This window comes from Toxoplasma gondii, chromosome VIIa (genome assembly GCF_000006565.2).
Source record: "Toxoplasma gondii ME49 chromosome VIIa, whole genome shotgun sequence".
NCBI lineage: Eukaryota > Apicomplexa > Conoidasida > Eucoccidiorida > Sarcocystidae > Toxoplasma > Toxoplasma gondii.
The window spans coordinates 3,116,640-3,135,617 of NC_031474.1; the positions used below are offsets into that span (position 1 = coordinate 3,116,640).

At 49.6% G+C, this 18,978-nt stretch overlaps 1 protein-coding gene and 2 non-coding genes across 3 annotated transcripts; 2 read left to right on the top strand and 1 right to left on the bottom strand.

Moving 5' to 3' along the window:
• The first annotated feature begins 552 nt into the window (after positions 1–552).
• TGME49_202670 lies at positions 553–623 on the top strand. Its single transcript has one exon. It is a non-coding gene; the product is annotated as a tRNA-Gly (tRNA).
• Positions 624–1,658: 1,035 nt separating this feature from the next.
• On the bottom strand, positions 1,659–1,729 carry TGME49_202660. The gene has a single exon. It is a non-coding gene; the product is annotated as a tRNA-Gly (tRNA).
• Positions 1,730–4,000: 2,271 nt separating this feature from the next.
• TGME49_202650 (hypothetical protein) lies at positions 4,001–18,012 on the top strand. Its single transcript, XM_018779218.1, has 18 exons — positions 4,001–5,363; positions 5,737–5,806; positions 6,228–6,337; positions 6,980–7,112; positions 7,418–7,537; positions 7,972–8,054; positions 8,508–8,572; positions 9,127–9,292; positions 9,960–10,264; positions 10,780–10,874; positions 11,389–11,683; positions 12,495–12,639; positions 13,298–13,462; positions 13,803–13,998; positions 14,609–14,769; positions 15,847–16,093; positions 16,553–16,634; positions 17,129–18,012. The coding sequence occupies exons 1-18, from the start codon at positions 5,151–5,153 to the stop codon at positions 17,241–17,243; spliced, it is 2,766 nt and encodes a 921-aa protein (XP_018637390.1). The 5' UTR covers positions 4,001–5,150; the 3' UTR covers positions 17,244–18,012.
• Positions 18,013–18,978: the final 966 nt, after the last annotated feature.

Sequence of the window (18,978 nt, forward strand, 5' to 3'; positions counted from 1 at the left end):
CACCTGCAGGCTCCTTAAAAAAGCGAGGAGCTCCATTGCGCCTTTCTCAGCGTCTAAACCTGATTCTAGCCTCCTTGAGTGCTCTAGGGAGACATGACTGTCTTTCGTCAGTCACTGTCATTTATCGCTAATTCGTGCTTTCCCGAAGTGAAGGCACGGAGTGGTCCTACGGACGGAAAAAAAATTGTCAGTCCTACTATAGTCTCCACATCATGGAGTTGAAGAAAACAGTCAACAAAGAAGGGTTTGCGTGAAGGTGATTCACTTCGTCAGACCTCCGTGTAATCTATGCGGACCCCGTCGTTATCGTCTCGAGGTTTACCAACGATATAGCGGACTGGGCATGCACTTCACGAAGTCTACGTCCAAGTTCACAGCCCTCGAGACAGGTGACTCAAGATGTACAAGACTACAGGAGATGGAGGGCTTTTTCATAACCAAGACCTCGACAAGCGGTCAGCTTTCCGTAAAGAGCCTTTCGATAGTCTGTTTCACTGGGGAAAAAAAGCAGGGTGGGGATGGAGGGCAATTTGACAGTTGCCTTTCTCTCAAGCGTTTGTGGTCTAGTGGTAGAATACCTCGTTGCCATCGAGGTGACCCGGGTTCGATTCCCGGCAGACGCACTTTTCCTTGGAAAAAAAAAACATTCTTTGAATGCTTGTTAGCTCCTCTCCTCTTTGACCGGATGCGTTTTCATGTCTCTTCTGGGTTGAGACACGGCATCCGTTTTCCGTGGAGGCAAAAACGTGCGAAAGTCAAATGAAACGCTGCGGCGGCGTTCATGCATGATGCAACGAGATATCCCGTACTTTCCGACGGCTTCCAGTTGTTCGATGCAGTGCTGTTACCACTGAAACGGTTGCATTCCTGTCCATCAGCTTACTGACATAAATATCGCAGGCGTTTACAGGGATTCAATCTGAGGGACGGATGCAACAGAAGACGTGGGTGTGCTAATGCCATGAATGTGGTGGCGTTTGTGTTTCACTGTTGAAGACTACCACAGAACCATGACTCGACTTTCTTGACCTTCCACTTCCTATTCGGGGAAGAGAGACAGATCTTCTATAAGTTTTGTACAAATCTTGTGCAAAGACTCTGCTCCCTATACATTCAAGGTGTTTCGTTGCGTCCAGCTTCTGATGATGGCAAAAGCAAGCCGCAGGCGTTGAGCATGAAAGTCTGGAGTGTACTGCCGTCTTCTTGTTCCGTGATGCCCATGAACTGTGTCTTCAAGTGGAAAGGAACAGAGATAAAACTGACGTACGGTTAACTGCTGTCGAACACAGCCAGACACCTGCCAGGCGGTTTGGCGGCGTTTCTTAGTTTTGAGAACTGCACTGAGCACCGGTGTCGCTTCTACGCTTTTGCCTCGTTCGAGAGGAAAACGGCAAGCAACTAAAACTGTCATGGTGATAACTGATAACTGTGGTGTTTCCCTTAAATGCTCGCTTTATCCCTGTTAAATATCGCCAAAGCGTTTTCTGAAGAAAGCGGGCACGCACTCAACTGCCGCACACCGCGACGAGAGGAAACATCGAGAAAAAATGCAGACAAAGTGTGTTAAACTGAGTCGAATGACATGTGTGAGTGATTGGATTCTCGATGTGACATGGAAGCATGAAGAGCAAAGGAAATCGAGATGAAAAGAAAAAGCATGCGTCTGCCGGGAATCGAACCCGGGTCACCTCGATGGCAACGAGGTATTCTACCACTAGACCACAAACGCTCGATGGGAGAGAGCCGTTGGACGCCGACAGTTCCCTGTCTTGGTTGACAGTGCTACACACTGATTCCCTCTCTTGAGATAGCGAAATCCGGCTACCAGGTATTTCCTCAAAGCTTCTGCTAGCTGGATTGTCGGTCACAGTTGCGGATTCTGGGAAATACATACCAATCAAGGCAGACGCTAAAAGGATGCCTTTTTCAACTCTGCATGTCGTAGAATGGAGACTTGCCTTTTCGCGTCGTGAGTTTTCGACTGTTAGAAACATATTTGGAACCTTAATCACAGCAGCTGTGTTCCTGTTCTTTTAACGGCTTTCACTGAGAAGATAAGCGGGGAAGATATGCGCCCAGGATCTATTGATAGCACATGGCTTTTGTACTTCTAGATTCAACATATGAGAGAATGCAAGTACCGCAGTCTCGCAGTGTCTGTTTCTTTGTAACCCCATGCCACGCTCATTTTGCGACATTCGTCACCTGATTCGTGAAAGAACACCAAATCACGTACCCTGACATTCCAAGGACCCACCTCTGCAAGCGATCGACTTTTTTTTATTTCCAGAAATACATCCAACACGAAAATCCCAAGGAGTCTGCCACGCGGCGTCCCTGCGGCACCACTCAGCCCCTAGCATCTAAGGACTTTTCTTCCGCTGTCTCCTGAGAGTCTTAGTCGTTCTACTTGTTAACCTCGCTCGATTCGTGAACGCGATTCAACACGCTCTGACGCCACATGCAGGTGGAGTTGCCGTCTGGCTTGCACCCTTTGCACAGTGTCACCGGATCCTCAAAATCGTGGTGCAAATTGTAGCCTTAACTTTGATGCAATACCTACAAAGCAACCATTCTCATGCACACATTCATAATATATATGTATATATGTGTGTCTAGAGAATTGTCAGTTGAAGGAGTGCGACGAGATCGAAAACTCTCTGATGCTACAAATGAACTCGAGAAGAAACAAACGAAAAAGAACATCTCTTGAACAGATTCTGCTTTCAACAGTGTTTGTTTGACTGCGTCTGAAAACAAACACATGCAGCAACGCGATTTCCTCGTGCGTAGCCTGACGAACGAAGCTGCCTCGGAGACTTCCCGTCCTTTGCTCGTCTTCACGATACTCTGAAGGATCTGAGCAAAATTGTTTACCTGATAAAATACTTGACACAGACAGGAGGAAAGATGTGAAGCTGTCGTACAGCGCTCACGAGTGTGACGTCTCAGGCGGTGCGTAGCACTGTATTACGGTAGTGTAGCAATACCATGATACAATAAGTCGCCGGTAGACCTAACAGGCATCAGGAAGCTCCCCAGATGTATCTTTTATCTTCTTCGATTTAAAGTTTCAGTTGTCTTCGAAAAACTATGTTTTAACAATGTTTCGCGCTCAATCGGTTACGTCGACCCGTGCTTCACTGACTCCATGCATGCAGACGTCCCATTAACGAACCGGGGCGTAGAAACTCTGTGCAGCGCAATTCCGTATACAGCTGTCGCATCTGTTCCTCGCCATGTGAACATCTCCTTGAACAAGTCTACGTAGGTTTGTGTGTTTACATTGCCACGCACGCGTACCGTGATCGTAGGGAAACGGCCAGTGCAGGCAGTCGTAGGAGATTGTCTGAGACACAATCAAAAGTGGAACACAGCTTGTTTCTCAAGGCACAGCAGATTGCGTTCGCACACTCCCCGTCCGTTATCCGTTTTTCATTTCGTAAGGGCATAAAACCATCCACTGGCTACGGGAGACACACCACGCAAGAGAGAAATAGACTTGCAATCGTGCGCTAGACCGCTTCCCCGCGGCGGGTGATTTTCAGACTTAAAAGACTCGAAGACAGCTGAAGAACACTCAAAGTGAATCTCCACTGTTTCTGTGAAACAAACCCTTTGTGAATTCCTCGCTTTTCATCCGGCGATAATCAGAAACTCGCGGTTTCGTGTCGACGACATCTGCACTGAGACCCAAGGGGGATCAGCCGGTATACAAACAGCTCAGAACTTCTCTTCAGTTTTTTTCGCCGCGAAGACGAATGCATACATTTGAACGGCAGAGGCCTTTATCGGTCTTCTCGGCTTTCTTTTTCCTTTTCTGCTCAACGCTGTTCAGAGTGCCTTGCTTCGCTTGTGTGCATGCAGTCGACTCTCGAGCTGCGCCTTTTTCCGGTGTCTCGATTGACAGCTGCTCGCAAAGCGAGTGCAGCCGGCTGGGTGGAGAAGCCGAAGAGACTTTAAGAAAACGCGCTAGAAACTGATTTTCTGAATCAAAAAGCAAAGGCCAGCTACCAGAGTTTCTGTCTGTAGCCTTTCCCTTCCTTTCCCCTTCCCTCCTTCTTCCTAGCCTTTTTTCGGCGTCGTCTTGCTCTGAATCTGCCCGGCGGACCTGCCGAGGCTTCGCGGAGAATCGAGCGGCGGCAGCGACCAGAGAGAAGCCACAGATTCCCTCACCGCTAGGTAGATTTTGTCGTTCACTTTTCTTTCACTCTTTCCAGTTTACTCGGAGAGCTTGGATCCCTCGTTTCGTTTTTCGTCCCCAGCTTCAGTCCGCGTCCCCGAACCGCTGGCGAGCACACGAACGTTTTTGATCAAGACACGGAGGAAATTCGATCAACAGCAAGCTTTGGCAGTAAGCGAAGACCACTGCTTCTGTCTGGGCGTCATGAGGAACACTGTTTCTCTGTCGTCTTTCTCTTCTGTCTCTTCCTCCCGTCGGTGAAACGCGAAGACTGCCCACGGCGACCTCTGCGCTGTGGACTCCCCGGAGTCGCGAGTCGCGAAAAAGACGGGGAAAAAGATTCATACACCGGGGAAGCTGGGGAGGCCGAGAGAGACGGGGGAAGGGGGAATCAGGGACAGGCTGGCAATACGGAGACATCAAAGTTCGGCGCGGCAGAAAGACAAGACACACGTTGCAAAGTGGAGACGCTCTTCTCGAGTTCAAGCGGCCCTCTTGTGTCCGCATCTTCCCCTAAAAAATAGACTCGTTGACGGCCTTCCCTCAGTCTTCTTTCTCGCTCTACGGCCGCCTCTCACTCTCAGGTCTTTTCGCTTCTGTGATGAACGAGAAAGCGCTAAACTGCCGACGCATGCTTGCCCTTCCAGGGAAAGAAGTTTCAGTTGCGAGCGTCAGCGCAAGAGCTCTCTTCTCGCCGCTCGTTCGCAACCTTCCCCGCTGTGGAGTCTGCTCCAACGACGGCGGCATCCTCGCAGCCTGTGGCGCCTTCCTTTCGCGAGCCTCAACTGCATGCACCGTCCCCTGCTGCTACACGAGACGCAGACAGAGGAGAAACAGCAGATGAAGAGCTGAAACTGAAGCAAACCGGTAAAGACAGCATCATGCCCGCCGTCTTAGCCGAGTGAAGAAGAAGAGTCTCCTTCCACGTTTTCGATGGGAGAGAGCAAACGAATCCAAGTCGCTCACCATGGTGGGTGTGCAGCTGCGACTCAAGCGCTCTCCGCAAGGAGTTTTTCTATCCCTTGCGCTCCTTGTCTTTGGAAGTTCCCCCTTTTCTCAAGCGGCTTCCGGCGGAAACGCTTCTCTCTGCAACGCTGGCCAATTCGGGAACCCACCGAACTGCATGCCTTGCCCAGTCGACCACTACGGCCCCGCCGAGGGCATGAGCGAGTGCATGTCTGTAAGAAAACACTACAGACGCATGCACTTATATATCGATATATATATATATATATAAATATATATAAATATAAATATATATATATATATATATATATGCATATGAATGCATGTGCATGTGTACTTCCAACACATCTACAGACCAACATATACATTCATTCATATGTGTAAGCCTGTGCATACGTACCTGTAACATATGTCCATATATATATATATATATATATATATATTTGTATATATATGTATATGTATATAGGTATTTCAATGCAGAAGCGTTATGATGGTGAGATTCTGGAAGACGTTGTTGTTACGAGTAGACATGGAGATGTTCGTCGAAAGCGAATGCGTTTTGTGTCTCTTTGTTGCCTCTGCAGTGTCCCCTCCAAGCGACTACTCTCGGCCTCACGGGCGCGGCGTCGATTGGCGCTTGTTCGTGCAGCAAAGGCAAGCGAGCTTTATTCCTCAAATGCTGTCCGGAAAAGGAGACAGGAAAAACCAAGTAGCCAACGAGAGTGTATATCTCTGCATCGGTTTGTACTACTGTACACTCGTCTACATGCATAAACATATGCCTATATATATATATATATATGTATATATATATGTATGTATATATACGTATCTGTATGTACATATGTATATATGTGTAGAGAGAGGAAAGTGCACATGTGTGTGATGCCTCTTTGTAGGCCCAGGGACTCATGTGAGTGAATATAGTCATAAGGGATCCGTCTTACTCCATTTGCATTCACATACATATATGTCGAGGTGCATGTGATGTACGTTCGATTCTTGATGAGGGGAAGTTTACCGAGAGGCGTTCCATGCGCGTGCATGCGCAAAAGAGCTGCACCTGTTTATTCAGGGTACTACTTGAACGCTCAACTGGCGACCTGTGCGTCCTGTCCGCTCCCCGCAACAAGGTTTTATTGTCCAGGGGGCGTCACAGCCGACAACATCGAGACGACATGCAAGGTATGTCGACAAACACTCGAGACGCGTTTCCTTTCGCCTCTTCGTCTCTGCGTCTCGCATGCAAACGGACGCATGCAGCAAAAAGCTTCCACTCATCTGCATGCATTCGTATATGGACCGACATCGACCACATAAATCGCGCGAGACCGTCTGCGCGGGGAGACGCGATCCACTCAGGATGTAATACATGCCATATACATGGTCTGCACTGCATATCTGCGCAGACTTCCTTGTACGTTCCTGTACCTCTGAGCGTAGATTGACATCAACTCTTTCACACCCATATGCATCTCGACGTGCACAGCTTCACATTCGTCCTTGGACTGCGTCTGCATCCCTCCATATCCCTTTACTTCTGCTTGCATCCCTGCTCGCATCTCCTCCACAGCACCACTGAACAGGTGGATCAGTTACGATTCGATGAGACAGGCTTGCAGACACAGACTTTGACTGGGCGCAGCTCTGTATGCGTAGAGATGTACGTCCACGCATAGCTCTCGAGTCGTTTTTTCGAAAGCTTCTCTGCGCCAGAAAGTCGAAGAAGACTGCCCCCTCAGCCTCTGCGTGCGTTGGCAGCTCTCCCGTTGAGCGACCTCCGAAAAACATTTATTTCCAAGTTCGAAGCGAAACATGCGTTCTCAGGGACTTGACGCAGTCTCGCAAGGCGGCTGGTGGATCGCTTTGCCGGCCACAGACGCGCCGGTCGTCTACGAGGCTTGCTCCGTCCGCGGCGCATGCGTCGGCGGATGCGGCGAGTGTCGCGACGGCCACTCCGGTGAGCGCATGCAAAACGCCTGAGCGCATGCAACAAAATTGCGACTGCATGCAAGGAATCTTGGGCGCATGAACGAATTTCCTGAGCGCATGCAAACGCGTGCATTTGCCTCTGTTTTCGCGCTGGGCTTCATGTGCGGTGTCTTGATTTCAGGCCCACTATAGGTGGGGAAGTGATCGGAACGCGTTCTGTTCTTTTTCATCGCCATCGTTTCTTTGTCGGATATGCTTGTCTTTTTCGTCGCCTCGCTCGTCGGAACCTTTGTGTGGTCCGCTGACTTTCTGTGTTTTTTGGTGTGTTTTCAGGGCCGCTGTGTGCAATGTGCATCTCAGGCTGGTCGCGCGACTTCTTCACAATCGTCTCGCATTGCTCAGAATGCCCCAATCAGCTGAAGCTTGCGGCTCTCCACGGCGGTACACTACTCGGTACGACGCGTTCCTCTGTTCTTTGTCGGTTCGTTTCTGTCTCCTCTTTGTTGTGTTTCCTGTCTCTCCGGTCTCTCCTCTCCTTGGCCTTCTCTGTTGTCTCTCCACCTTCGCCTTCGCTCTTCGCTCGCACTGGCTTGCTTTCTCGGTCCTCTCTTCTGCTTAGTCTCAGTTCTCTCCCTTGGAGACTCTGTTTCGCGGCCTTCCTTCTTTTCTCTTCTCTGCCTTTCTGCTTTCGGTTCGCTCTCACTTCTTCGTCTTCTCTCTACTTTATCGGCCTCCTTCGCCTGCTGGCTTCTCCGCTTCCACCTCTTTCCTGCCGTGTCTGGCGACTCTTTCTGCCCTGTCGCCTCTCGCATCTTCAGAAGCGATTTCGCGTTCCATCTTTGTCCGGCGTCTCCTGTGTTCTGCTGAATTCCTTTTCGAACTCCCAGGCCTCGCGGTCTTCCTCTTCGTCTGCTACTTTTGCACAAATCACTCCTTGCACGGGAAGCTGCGGGGCGAAGGCGACGAAGAGGCAAGCATTTCCGATCGACGTTTCTTCTTCATAGACCCAGCGCTATGATCTCAGGCGCGGCGGCACTCCTGTCGAGCAAACTGCCTCTATTCATGCCTACCTCTGCCGAGTACATGGGTCTTCCCCGACTCTCTTTCTCTATCTGTGGCTACATATAGAACGACAAATGTACGCATATATATATATATGTATATATTTATATATATATATATATATATCTGTCTTTCTATATGTAGATATCTGTATGTACACCTACGTAGATCTATCCCTCGACCGATACCTGCCTCGATCTATCTCGCGATCGTTGCGGAGATCTGTCTTTCTAGCTGTCTTTGTGTAGATGCATCGAAGAAACTGATCTCTCTAGACACTCCCAGTTTCCTGTGAGGCACACAGGTTGAAGAGTCTTTATTCAAGCGAGAAAGCCGGTAGGATTTCTGCGGTTGTTTTCAGAGAAGCCGCTTCGTCCCTGCAATGAAGATGCTGATGACGTTTCTCTCCGTCTGGGGGGTCTACGGGTGAGCTCGACGCGGCTCTGATCGCCATGTGCATGCAAAACACCGAGCACGAAGATTCGCTGTTTGCTCCGTCACTTTTCCCCCCGCGCTTCAGGGGATCTGCAGATGCCGCGAAAACGCTCCGACGTTTTCTCTCTGTCGTCTCGTGTGGTATTCGAGAGCAGGCTGGAAGCCGAGAGTTGTGAAAACGCAGCCGACAGCGGTCGAATTTGTTGTGTGTTTCAGTCTTCCTTTCTTCCCTCGCTGCTTCTCGAGAAACGCTTCCTCGGTCTCCCTCTCGTTTCCTTTCTCCCGCTTTTTTAGCTGAGCTTCAGGAAAAACTGCATTCACCAGTTCTCAAAAGGGAGGATATACTCATCACACCCCGTGGGCAGTTACACTTGTGGGTGCTGCTGGTGTGGATCTCCACCTTTGTTTCTTGTCTGATATCTTGGTGCACCGTCGGCGCTCCTCGATGTATGCCGGAGCGGAGCTCGTATCGCGGCGCCAACATCCTTCGCTCTTTTTTCTCTTTTTCTGCGTTTTTTCATCATTTTTCAAACTTGCATACTCAGCCTCCAAGCAGACTTGCGAGAGACATGGGCAGAGAGCACTGAAGCCGATTCCGCTGTACAAGCTTCCGAGGATGAGGCAGCCGCCATCGACGCCTTTCGGGGATCTCCTGCCTACTTTGAAAATTATGTTTCTGCTGCTCGCAGCGTCTTGCTCATCTCCGTTGCTGTACGTCCCTGCAACTGCATGCCGGGCGCAGTTTTAAGTCTCGGAATGCCCGTTGCTTGAGTCGTTCCCTCTGTGCCTACTCGTGTGTGTTTGGCTGATCTCCTTCGTTCGTCGCTCGACTACATTCGTGCTAACATCTGCATGTTTTCCGTCGCATTTTTGTAGTTGTGCATTTCAACGAACGTTCCTTTGTGCGTTTACTTGCTTGATGAATCACGCTGAAGAGTGCAGATGGAGAAGATACAGTCGTCACACTTTCCTTTCTTCTTTCCCCGTTCTCAGATATGGCGTCTCCATTTCACACGTAGTCACCGTAATCAAGCACATACACTTACACGTATACAAATACATACATACAAATACATACATACAAATACACGCATACGAATACATACATACGAGTACATACATACGAGTACATACATACAAATACGTACATACAACTACGCGCATATATGCATGTATCTGTTTTTGTGCCGTCTCTGTTTGCGATGAGGTGAGGATGGGGAGCTCTTTTCTAATCTTTGTAGATGCGCCGCGAAGGTGGAAAGATTTCTTTGGTGGACACAAGCCTCGCTCAGCGTTTCGGAAGATGTGAGCTCAGGTTTGTTTTCCTCGGTTTCGACTTTGCACGCCTCCAGTGTTGCTTTCCTCGTGAACGTCGCAGGGTCAGAAGGTGGACTGCTGGTTTTCGGGCAAGCAACTGAGCCCTCTGTACGTGTACACGCTAGTGGCGTTTCTCGTTCCGGTCGCCGTTCTGTTTTTCCTCTTTGCCGCGTTCAATCTCGTCTTTTTGACTCGGCGAAATCGACCGCCGGCCAGCAAGAGGCTCTTCTTGATCGTCACTGGCACCTCATGGCGCGACGTCTTTGGACAGAAACTCACTGCAGCTTTCGGGCAGATCCTCTCCGCGTTCCTCCTCTTCTGGGTGCCGGGAGCGACGACGTACTTCATTGCCGCGCTCCAGTGCATGTGAGCAGGGAGCGAAGAAAGCGCAGGAAGAAAGAAAGTGAAGCGCACACTCGAACCGGAGGAACGAGCGAAGAAGACACAGGAAGAAATGCTGATGAAAGACGAAGAGAGAGCAGAACAGGGACGAACGAGAAACAGGTGAAGGCGGAGAAGAAGAAGGCGGACGGAAAGGAGAACGGGAAGAAGGGGAAAAGAAAAATGAAGGAGCCCCAGAAGAAGGAAAAGAAGATGGAAAGATGCGTACTCGGTATTCGGCGCTGGTTAACAGAAACACTACAGCGCAAGGTGCGGTCCTGCGTCGCCAGCTTCGGAGCGGTCGCGTTTGGAGAAAAGAAAATACTCCCAGAGAGGTTCTGAACACAAGAACAAAAGACGAGGAAGTGATAAATCTCACATCTTCGACATCCGTTGCTCTCTTCTCTGTTCAACCTGGCTGCGATGCATCTCCCGGTTTTTCCCTCGAACTTCTTGCTGTGGGTGACGCGTTCTTTCGCGTTTTCTCTGTCTGCCCTCAGGTCTTTGGCGAGCGGGGAAAGAGTGCAGGTTTTTGACACCACCGTGAGCTGTGGCGGCCGTTCTTACTCGAACGCAACTCAGGTAGCTCTTCCCGGTAAGACTCGCGAGACGCCAGGAAAGACGGCACGCAGAAACGGACGAAGAAGTCGGGAAACGCGGTGAAGAAGTGACGCAAAGCCAGCACAGAGAACCTCGATTCAACGAACGCTTTCCTTCGAATCTGCTTGCTCTCGGTTTCCTCTCGTCGTGGAGTTGCCTCTGATCCCTGCTTCCGCCGTTTCTCGGCACGTTTTAGCCTTTTCTTTAGGCCGTCTTTCTCTTTCCAACTTCGGCCGCTATTCCTTTGCCTTTCCTTTTCTCCTTTCCTCATCCCTGCTGCGTCTTTCATCTTTCCGTCGACCTCCTCTTTGATCGGCTTCCTTTTCGTTTCTCCTTCCTTTTCTCTTTCGTTCCATTGTCTCTCTCCTCTTCTTCTTCTTTTCTTCTTCCTTTTCTCTTTACTTCTCTCTTTTCCTCTTTTCTGCGATCTGCGTTCCGTGACCTTTCCTGGATGTTCCCTCGAGTCCTTTCGGCGTTTCTCCTCTCGCGGTTTTTCGCGCTTTTTGCAGGGATGTTTCTCTGGACATTTGGATGTCCGATTTTCTTTTTCCTCGCGATGCTGTTTCACGTGCGGTCTCTGGAAGAGAGGAGATGGCTGCTGATCTTCGCCTTCCTCAACGACTTTTACCGGCCAAAGTTCTTCTGGTGGGAATCCCTGCGTCTTCTCTTCGTCTCGACGCTCATCTGTGTAGCCGTCAGTCCATTCCCCATCGGCCGGCCTTCCTTCCTCACAATCCTCCTCGCTCTCTACGGCTCCGTTTTCGCTGTGGCTCGGCCCTACGTCGAGGAGACTCGACCGCCCTGGTAATCTGCGCTCCACTCCCTCAAGTCGCCGCTAAAGTCCTCATGCGGAACGAGGCTGCTACAACCCAACCGCCTTGCCAAAAAACTCATCGACACACGGCAGTCCCGACATCTGTCCATACACACTCAGGAACCACAAAGATACACACGCATATACATACATACATACATACATACATACATATATATATATATATATATATGTATGTGTATGCATGTGCGTATATCCATACATGTATTCGTACATCCACATACATACATGTAAGTGCCTGTCCATGTGCTTTGCGTTAGCGAGTCGCACTGATCTCACCGTGTGTCTCCCTGTCTATATGTATATATTTATATACATATATATATACATATACATATATATATATATATATATATATAATTATATATTCGTGTGCATGCATGTATATGAATGGATATATGGTGCGCCTAGATTCGAACGGCATGCGCGTTTTGTCGCGGCTGTTTCTGGAAGCTGAGAGTAAACCGGCGCCTTTCATGCCCGCCGGAAGGAGAGCATCTGCTTGAGAAGGCACGAAGAGTTGCATCTCTTTCTATCGTTCTCTCTCTCTGTCCCTGTCTCTCCCTGTTCATCTGTCTCTGCCTATCTCCATCTGTCTGCGCATCTGGATAAGTATCTGGGTAAATGTTTCTGCGGCTTGTTGTGAGCATTGGATTGCATGTGGTGACACAAATCTGCCTCTGCGCTCTCTGTTTAGAAGGCTGTGACGGAGGGTTTAGTGGAGCTGCGAAGCTGCGGCTTCTACGTGTTTCGCGGTCTAGTGTTGCGTCGCCTTCGCAGGGTGTTGATTCAGAAGTCGAAGAAGGGCAAAGGCCTCAAGATTGGACGGAGTCTGCAGTTGCGCGAACTCCTCATGTGGATCGACCTCGCTCTCGCCTTCCAAGTGGACTCGGTCAGGATCTCCCTCACCTCCGGTCTTCGAAGAGTAAGGAAAGAAGCGCAAATCCGATCCCCAATGGTCTCCAGTCGGAGCACTCGGTGCGCGGGGATGAAGCGCGACCTGGGCACTGGCGATCCACAGATTTAGGTTTGAAATAGGAGAGGCAGAAACTGCAGAGGATGCACTTTTGTAATGGGAGCGACGCCCGTATGATAAGGGAGTGGGGCATGCAAAGAGGAACGCAACGCTTGCGCTTGGAGACGACATTTTCGCAGTTCGAAAAAAGACAGACCAGCCGCGCTCCAGACGCTGGAAATAATACATGGTTCAAAACTGCCAGTCCAGGCATACCTCACCACAGGTGCACACTGTTAAGCAAAGCGAAAATATATAAATGTTTGTATACATGTATGTCTATACACATATATACATAAATATATATATATATATATACATATATATACATATATATTTTATGTCTCAGTGAGAGAGGTTTGGGATTTTGGGATTGGCGGCCGGTGGCAGAGGAGAAACGGAGAGACCTGGAGGTCTGCTTGTCGCGAGTGCGTTGTGTTCCAGGCTTCATTTGCGCGTTTGCAAGCGTGGAATGTATTGAGCACCGTGAATCAATGTAACAGAAAGAAACGCGTCTTCTCGTGCTCCTGCCTCAAAAGGCTGCGTCTGCTGTATGTCACCTTCTCAGCGCGCGATGGAAGTTCTCGTCGTCGTTCTTTTCTCCCTAGGGCAATTGTTGCTTGTCGTCTGGGTCCTCTGGGAACTTGGCAGAGCAATTCGAAGGCACTTCCGCAGAAAGAAAAGACAAGCGGAGAAGGAAGACTTCTCAGGCGAACAAGATCTTCTTCCGGTCGTAAGGCGAAAGCAACGAAACGGAGAGAGAGGAGAGAGAACAAGATGACGAGAGAGAACAAGATGACGGGAGAGAACAAGATGACGAGGGGATGAGACGAAAAGAGGAGAGAGAAAGCTAATGCTAGACCGTGAAACAGAGAAAGGTGAACGAGTTTTCTGTCTTTTTCATAAACCAGTCCTCCTCTTATTATGCCTTCCAATCCGTCCCCGCTGCACGGGTTCCTACGCACACCACATTCGTCCTGCGCGTCCTTTTCTTTGTTGTTTTTCATTTCCCCCGCCTTTCTTTGTCTTCTCTCCACGCTGTCGCTTCTCGGCGCCTTTGTCTTTGATGCCAGGTGGACTTGGATCGCGACGACTCGGAGGAGATGCTGTCTCACAAGTTTCTGTTGAGAGACGAACAGTTTTTCGCGGACGCCATTCGCCTCTCGCCTTTTCCTGAAGAAGCGTTGGCGCAGACAGTCACTTTCATGCAGGCAGAAAATCTTTCGGCGTCGGACGTCTACGCTGCGGCTGACTTCCTCTTTGAGCAAGGTACTCATGGTTCAGTGTGCTTTGAAGCAAGAAGCAACTCCCTTCATGGAATGTATAGGCCTTTCTCAACTTTGAGGAGTTCAGATGTAACAAGGGAATCTGCTTCAATTAAAAATGCACTTTTAGTTGCTCTCTTTATTTTCGAAAACACAGGTGAAGAAGCATGCGTTCTTTTCACTAAAACACACGAATGCATCGGTCTCCTTTAACATGTGGAGAAAACTTTCAACTCGGGCGTACACATCAGGTGAATGACTGCATGCAGGCTGTACGCCTTCTGAGGATGGCACGAGACGGGAGGCAGTGCATGCAGTCTCATACTCACAGATTTGGCGTGAACAACAAGGACTCGAGAAGCTCTCGTTTTCTCGTATCTGATCTCCCGTCAGCTGCACACAGCTTTAAACTGTATATACGTCCGCCCGTGTAGGCGTACGCACATGTATTCGATACGCAAATCTTTGTGAACAAATCTATATATATATATATATGTATATGGTCGAATGTGTAGGCGTGACAGCATGCATATGTGTGAATGTGTTTGATGTATAGATGGAGTCAGAGACCATCTTTTTTTCTCAATTGTTTTCTTTTTTTTTCGTTTTTTCAGGGCACATCGAGCCTCAGGGGCAGACGCTGTATGTCACAGTTCCTCGGATTGCGACCATGTACAGCGACTTGACCTACGACATTTCCACCACAGACGAGTTCCGAGAAGAAATGAAGAAGTTGCTGAGACGCGTAGCTGCTAAACTTAAACTCCACAATCTGGTGAGCCTGAAGAGGTGAACGCGACGGTTCCCGGCATTCGTGTGAGGCGACTTCTCTCAGGCTTTTGTCAACGATCGAAAGAAAAAAAGTTGCCCTGCCATGGCACCATGTGGAGAACGCCTCTCCGAGCACACCTTACGCTTTAACTAACTTAGACGACAACTTCAGGATTCTTCAACAAGCCTCCAAAACAGACTCCCTGCACTCATGTCGATCCTCTGGAGGCGGCACGAGAAAGTAGTCTGCATGTTGTTTTCCACCTGCCGACTCATTCTCGTCAAGCTGCACAGTGAAACAATTTGTTCCATTTTCCGAGTTTGCGAATTCTGAAGAAACCCCCACTGGATGTGTGAGAAAGAAAGAGAGGCGAAACGGGGAAGAACCGTCGCAGGAAGCCGAAACGCATCGCAGCAGCTTTTTCGAGGGCGTCGCACAGAGCCGCAGAGACCTGCAGAAAAGACAGAGAGAAGAGCGAAGGAAGTTGAAAGAATAAGAAAAGAGACAAGCGAACACAGACCGCATCCTGCAGAGGTGTGGAGAAGCGAAGGTCGAAAAAGCGAGAAGGCGGTTGGAGGAAATGCCTTTAAGATCTAGATCTGATTTCCAGCTCGGCGTGTATGTACTCACCATAAACATCGTCCAAGTCGGCCAGTCGTTTCACAAACTAGTTCTCCCAGAACGAGTGACAACGGAGGGCGTGGACAGATAGGCATGGCTGTTGGAGTCTGAAAAAGAAAAAGAGGACACTGTAGAGAACGTATCTTCAAGTGCTGTTTGAAACAAAGTCGTGGAGGTGAGGGGCAGGACACCGACCCTGCGATGAAGAGTCACTTTGCGGGGGCTTGTCTCTTCGCAGCAAAGTTTTTTTTCACTCATGTTGATGTTGTCGTCTCTGCTACACTCTCTGGAAGAGACATGCACTTGTTTCGACAGCGCCCGGAGAAGCGGCTCCCAGAGGAACTTCACTAGAAAGATCTCACGTGGAGGCGCGCTGCTGAACGCCGCTGCGCTCCGGTTGCGTTTCCTGGAGACCTGGACCATATCTGCGCTCTTGCGGCTTTTCTTTGCGCTTTCCAGGTCGGAGCGAGACTTGCAGTAGCGAAACAGATTCGGACAAACTGCCGCATCGTCGGCGGCAAAGGCGCTGGGGCAAGAAGGCGAAGAAGCAGAAGAAGAACTGAAACAGGAGATGAAACGCAGTGGGAGAAGCTGCTGGGAGGCGAGACAAGCGCCGACGTCCAGCTTCGGTGGCTCCACATGCGCATGCATCCAGACGACGCTTCAAGCGCTCGCACGCGAGCAGAATTCGCTCTCATCTTCCCCTGTAAGTCTCAGACCTCCCGAATCTGATCTTCGTGAAAAAGCTCGCAAATTCATCTCGAAGTGCGTCTCAGAACAGTTGCGTCCATGCGAATATTCGCATCACACTGTGGCACTTCCTAGCTATCTCCCCGTTTCCTTTTCCTCATTATCGGATCAACCAACACACCCCCTTCGATTGTAGATTTAAGCATCTGGCTGGCGGGTGCGGATGCATATATATCTATATCTATCTATATATATTTATGTGTATCTACATGTATATATATATATATATATAGTGTGTGTGTGTATGTATATGTGCATGTAGGTCCATACACTTACGTGGTGCTGTGTGGCTATGTTTGTGACTCTGTGGGGTGATGACGCCATTATGGATTCTGTTTGATTCTCCAGAACACCGAGGGATTGTTAGTGCAAGGCCTCGCGCTTTGCATGTTTTCTTGCATGCATGTTCTTGCAGCGGCCAAGCCAGTCTGCTTCCAGGAAGACTTAAATCCTCCCGAGGAGCCGTCCGAGAAAGCCGAGCCGGGCTTGTTCGAGAGGTAACTTTCTAGAAAAGAATCACTTGTTTTTCCGCGGATGCAAACAATCTGTGGGAGCAGACGCTTGTGTAAAGGCATTGAAACGCGTCCACACAAATCCAAACTTCTTGTCAACAAGTGCCTGCAAACCCCCATGCACATGAATAAATGTAAAGGTACTTCTATACCTATACATACCTCTCTCTCTCTCTATATATATATATATCAATGTATATGAATGTATAAATATATATATATATATATATGTATATATATATGTTTATGTATGTATAAAGATACATGTATGTAAATAAGTGTGCGTGATTTGTTGGGGTTGTTCGTTTCAATGGCTGTAAGCTGTATGGATGCGAACTGAGGTTATCTCTGTGTACGAGGTTTCATCTCCACGTGCAGAAGAGCGCATGAACTGTCGTTCTTCCATGTTTTCTCTCGGCTGCGACTTATGATTTAGGACTCCGACGGGCGTCCTGGTTTCTGCGTGTGTCTTTTTCTAGGCTGGGGAACGCCATTTTTGGCGAAGAAACCTCCGAGGAGCCACACCTCCCTCCTCATCTCCAGGATCCTCTTAATGTTCGCCTGCATCCGATTCCAGCTACGGACATCATTTGAACGATTGAAGATGATGCTGGTTTCTGCTTCGTTCTGTGCTTTCTCTTCTGCATTGCCTCCTGTCGACGTCTCTCTGTTGTCCTTTCGTGTCTCTCTCTCTGTCTCTCTTGCCCGTTTCTTCCTCATCGTGCGTCTCTGCTTCTTTCTCTCTTCTCTCACCCTTTGTCGACTTCTCGTCTCCTTCCCCCGCTGTTCCGTTTGTCCGTTCTTTGTGAGCCGTCTCCTCTGCTCTCTGCGCCGCTGTTTTTCTCTTCCCTGAACAGACAGTTTCGTCTTCTCTCGCGCTTCTCCGCTTCACCCGTCCAGAGTGTCTCTGCGGAAGCGAGCGCGTTGTGTCCTCGTTTGGCTTGGGGCGCACATCAAGGTTGCCATGTTTCTTCTTCTCCGGCTCTTCTCACTTGTTTCAAAGGTCTCTTTCGCTCTGCATCATCGGTCGCGAGGCCCTTTGTCGCTGCGCGTCTTCCAAACGACTGTTGTTATTAGTTCCTTCTCCAAAAACGGAGTGTCGACGTCTCTGTCTGCCCATCTTAAGTCCCGCAGGACCGCAGGACAACCTTGTCAGTGCCGCCTGCCTCCGTGTCTCTGCTTTTCGTTGCTGTCCGTCGGCGTTTCCGGCCTTTTCCTCTGTTGGTTTGCACCTTTCTCCCTTCTCCTTTGTCGCCCCCGTGCAGCTCCGGCGCCGCTGCATGCGCTGCCCCTTGCGGCTCCTCTCTCTGCAGAAAAAAAAGACGAGAGGAAATCCTCTTCCGCGCCATTCAAGGCTTTCCCAGTAGACTCCCTGAATGCCGCTCGACTGCATGCGCGTTTTTCATGCAGAGAAGCGAAAGCAGCAGGCCGTGCGTTTCTGCCCGTTGCGAAGTTCTTTTCTGTTTGCGAGGTCTCTACAGCCGAACACGGTGTTCCCACTCAGACAGAGGAAAGAGACGCCCGGATGAGAAAAAACAGCTTCCAGAGTTCCTCTCCGTCTCCCTAGAACTCCGCTACACCACAGCCTGCTTGTAATCAGACTCTGCCCAGTCCGTCCGATAGACATTTAGCGTCGGTCACGAGCAAGCACACACTTGAAACCTAAAACGCACTATCCCCAAGCGGTCCTCACGCTCTTCGCATGCACAATATCCCCCAGAAAGCGGTGGCCGAGCAGAAAACCGATTCGTCGCCTCGCAGCGTAGAACGGTCCACCGAAAGGCCGGTGGAGGAGACGTGAGATGCGTCAACAGCACAGACGCCAGAGGCGCCTCTCGCCTCTCTAAGACAAGGCAAAAAAGAAAAAAACAACGCATTTCTCCTCCGGTTCTCGCTTGACACTCGCTTACACTCTTCAAGAAGAAACGTCGTGAGAGACTGAGTCGCAGAAAAAAAAACGCGTTGCTTCCAAACTGGAAATCTCAGGTTGCACATTTCCTGAGAAAACATCAAAAGCAAATCGAGTGAGGAGCCTGGTCAAAGACTGGCGGATACTGCGAGACGCCGCTTTCGCAACGGCCCGAGTGACTGTTCTGTTTCTTGCCAGGCGGACCAACAGCAAAGCAAGCGGCCTCTTTCTGTGAGCATGCAAATCCTCGCCAAAACAGAGGTCAGAACTGTAGAAGCGTCTTTGCAGAGGTAGCAGTACTTCTTTGCATGCACGTATCTCGATACGGAAAGGGAGGAGCAACGCCGTATGCATGTAAAACTATGCTTCCTGCACATAGTGCTGAGTCCCGCGAATGAAGTTCACTGCAAACATGGACAT

What these genes read in the sequence shown, in the direction of transcription:
- TGME49_202650 (XM_018779218.1), top strand. Translation starts at nt 5,151, where the DNA reads ATGGTGGGTGTGCAGCTGCGACTCAAGCGCTCTCCGCAAGGAGTTTTT. An exon ending in GCATGAGCGAGTGCATGTCT is followed by an intron (nt 5,364 to 5,736) that starts GTAAGAAAACAC and finishes TTGCCTCTGCAG; the next exon opens with TGTCCCCTCCAAGCGACTAC. An exon ending in CCACGGCGGTACACTACTCG is followed by an intron (nt 7,538 to 7,971) that starts GTACGACGCGTT and finishes TCGAACTCCCAG; the next exon opens with GCCTCGCGGTCTTCCTCTTC.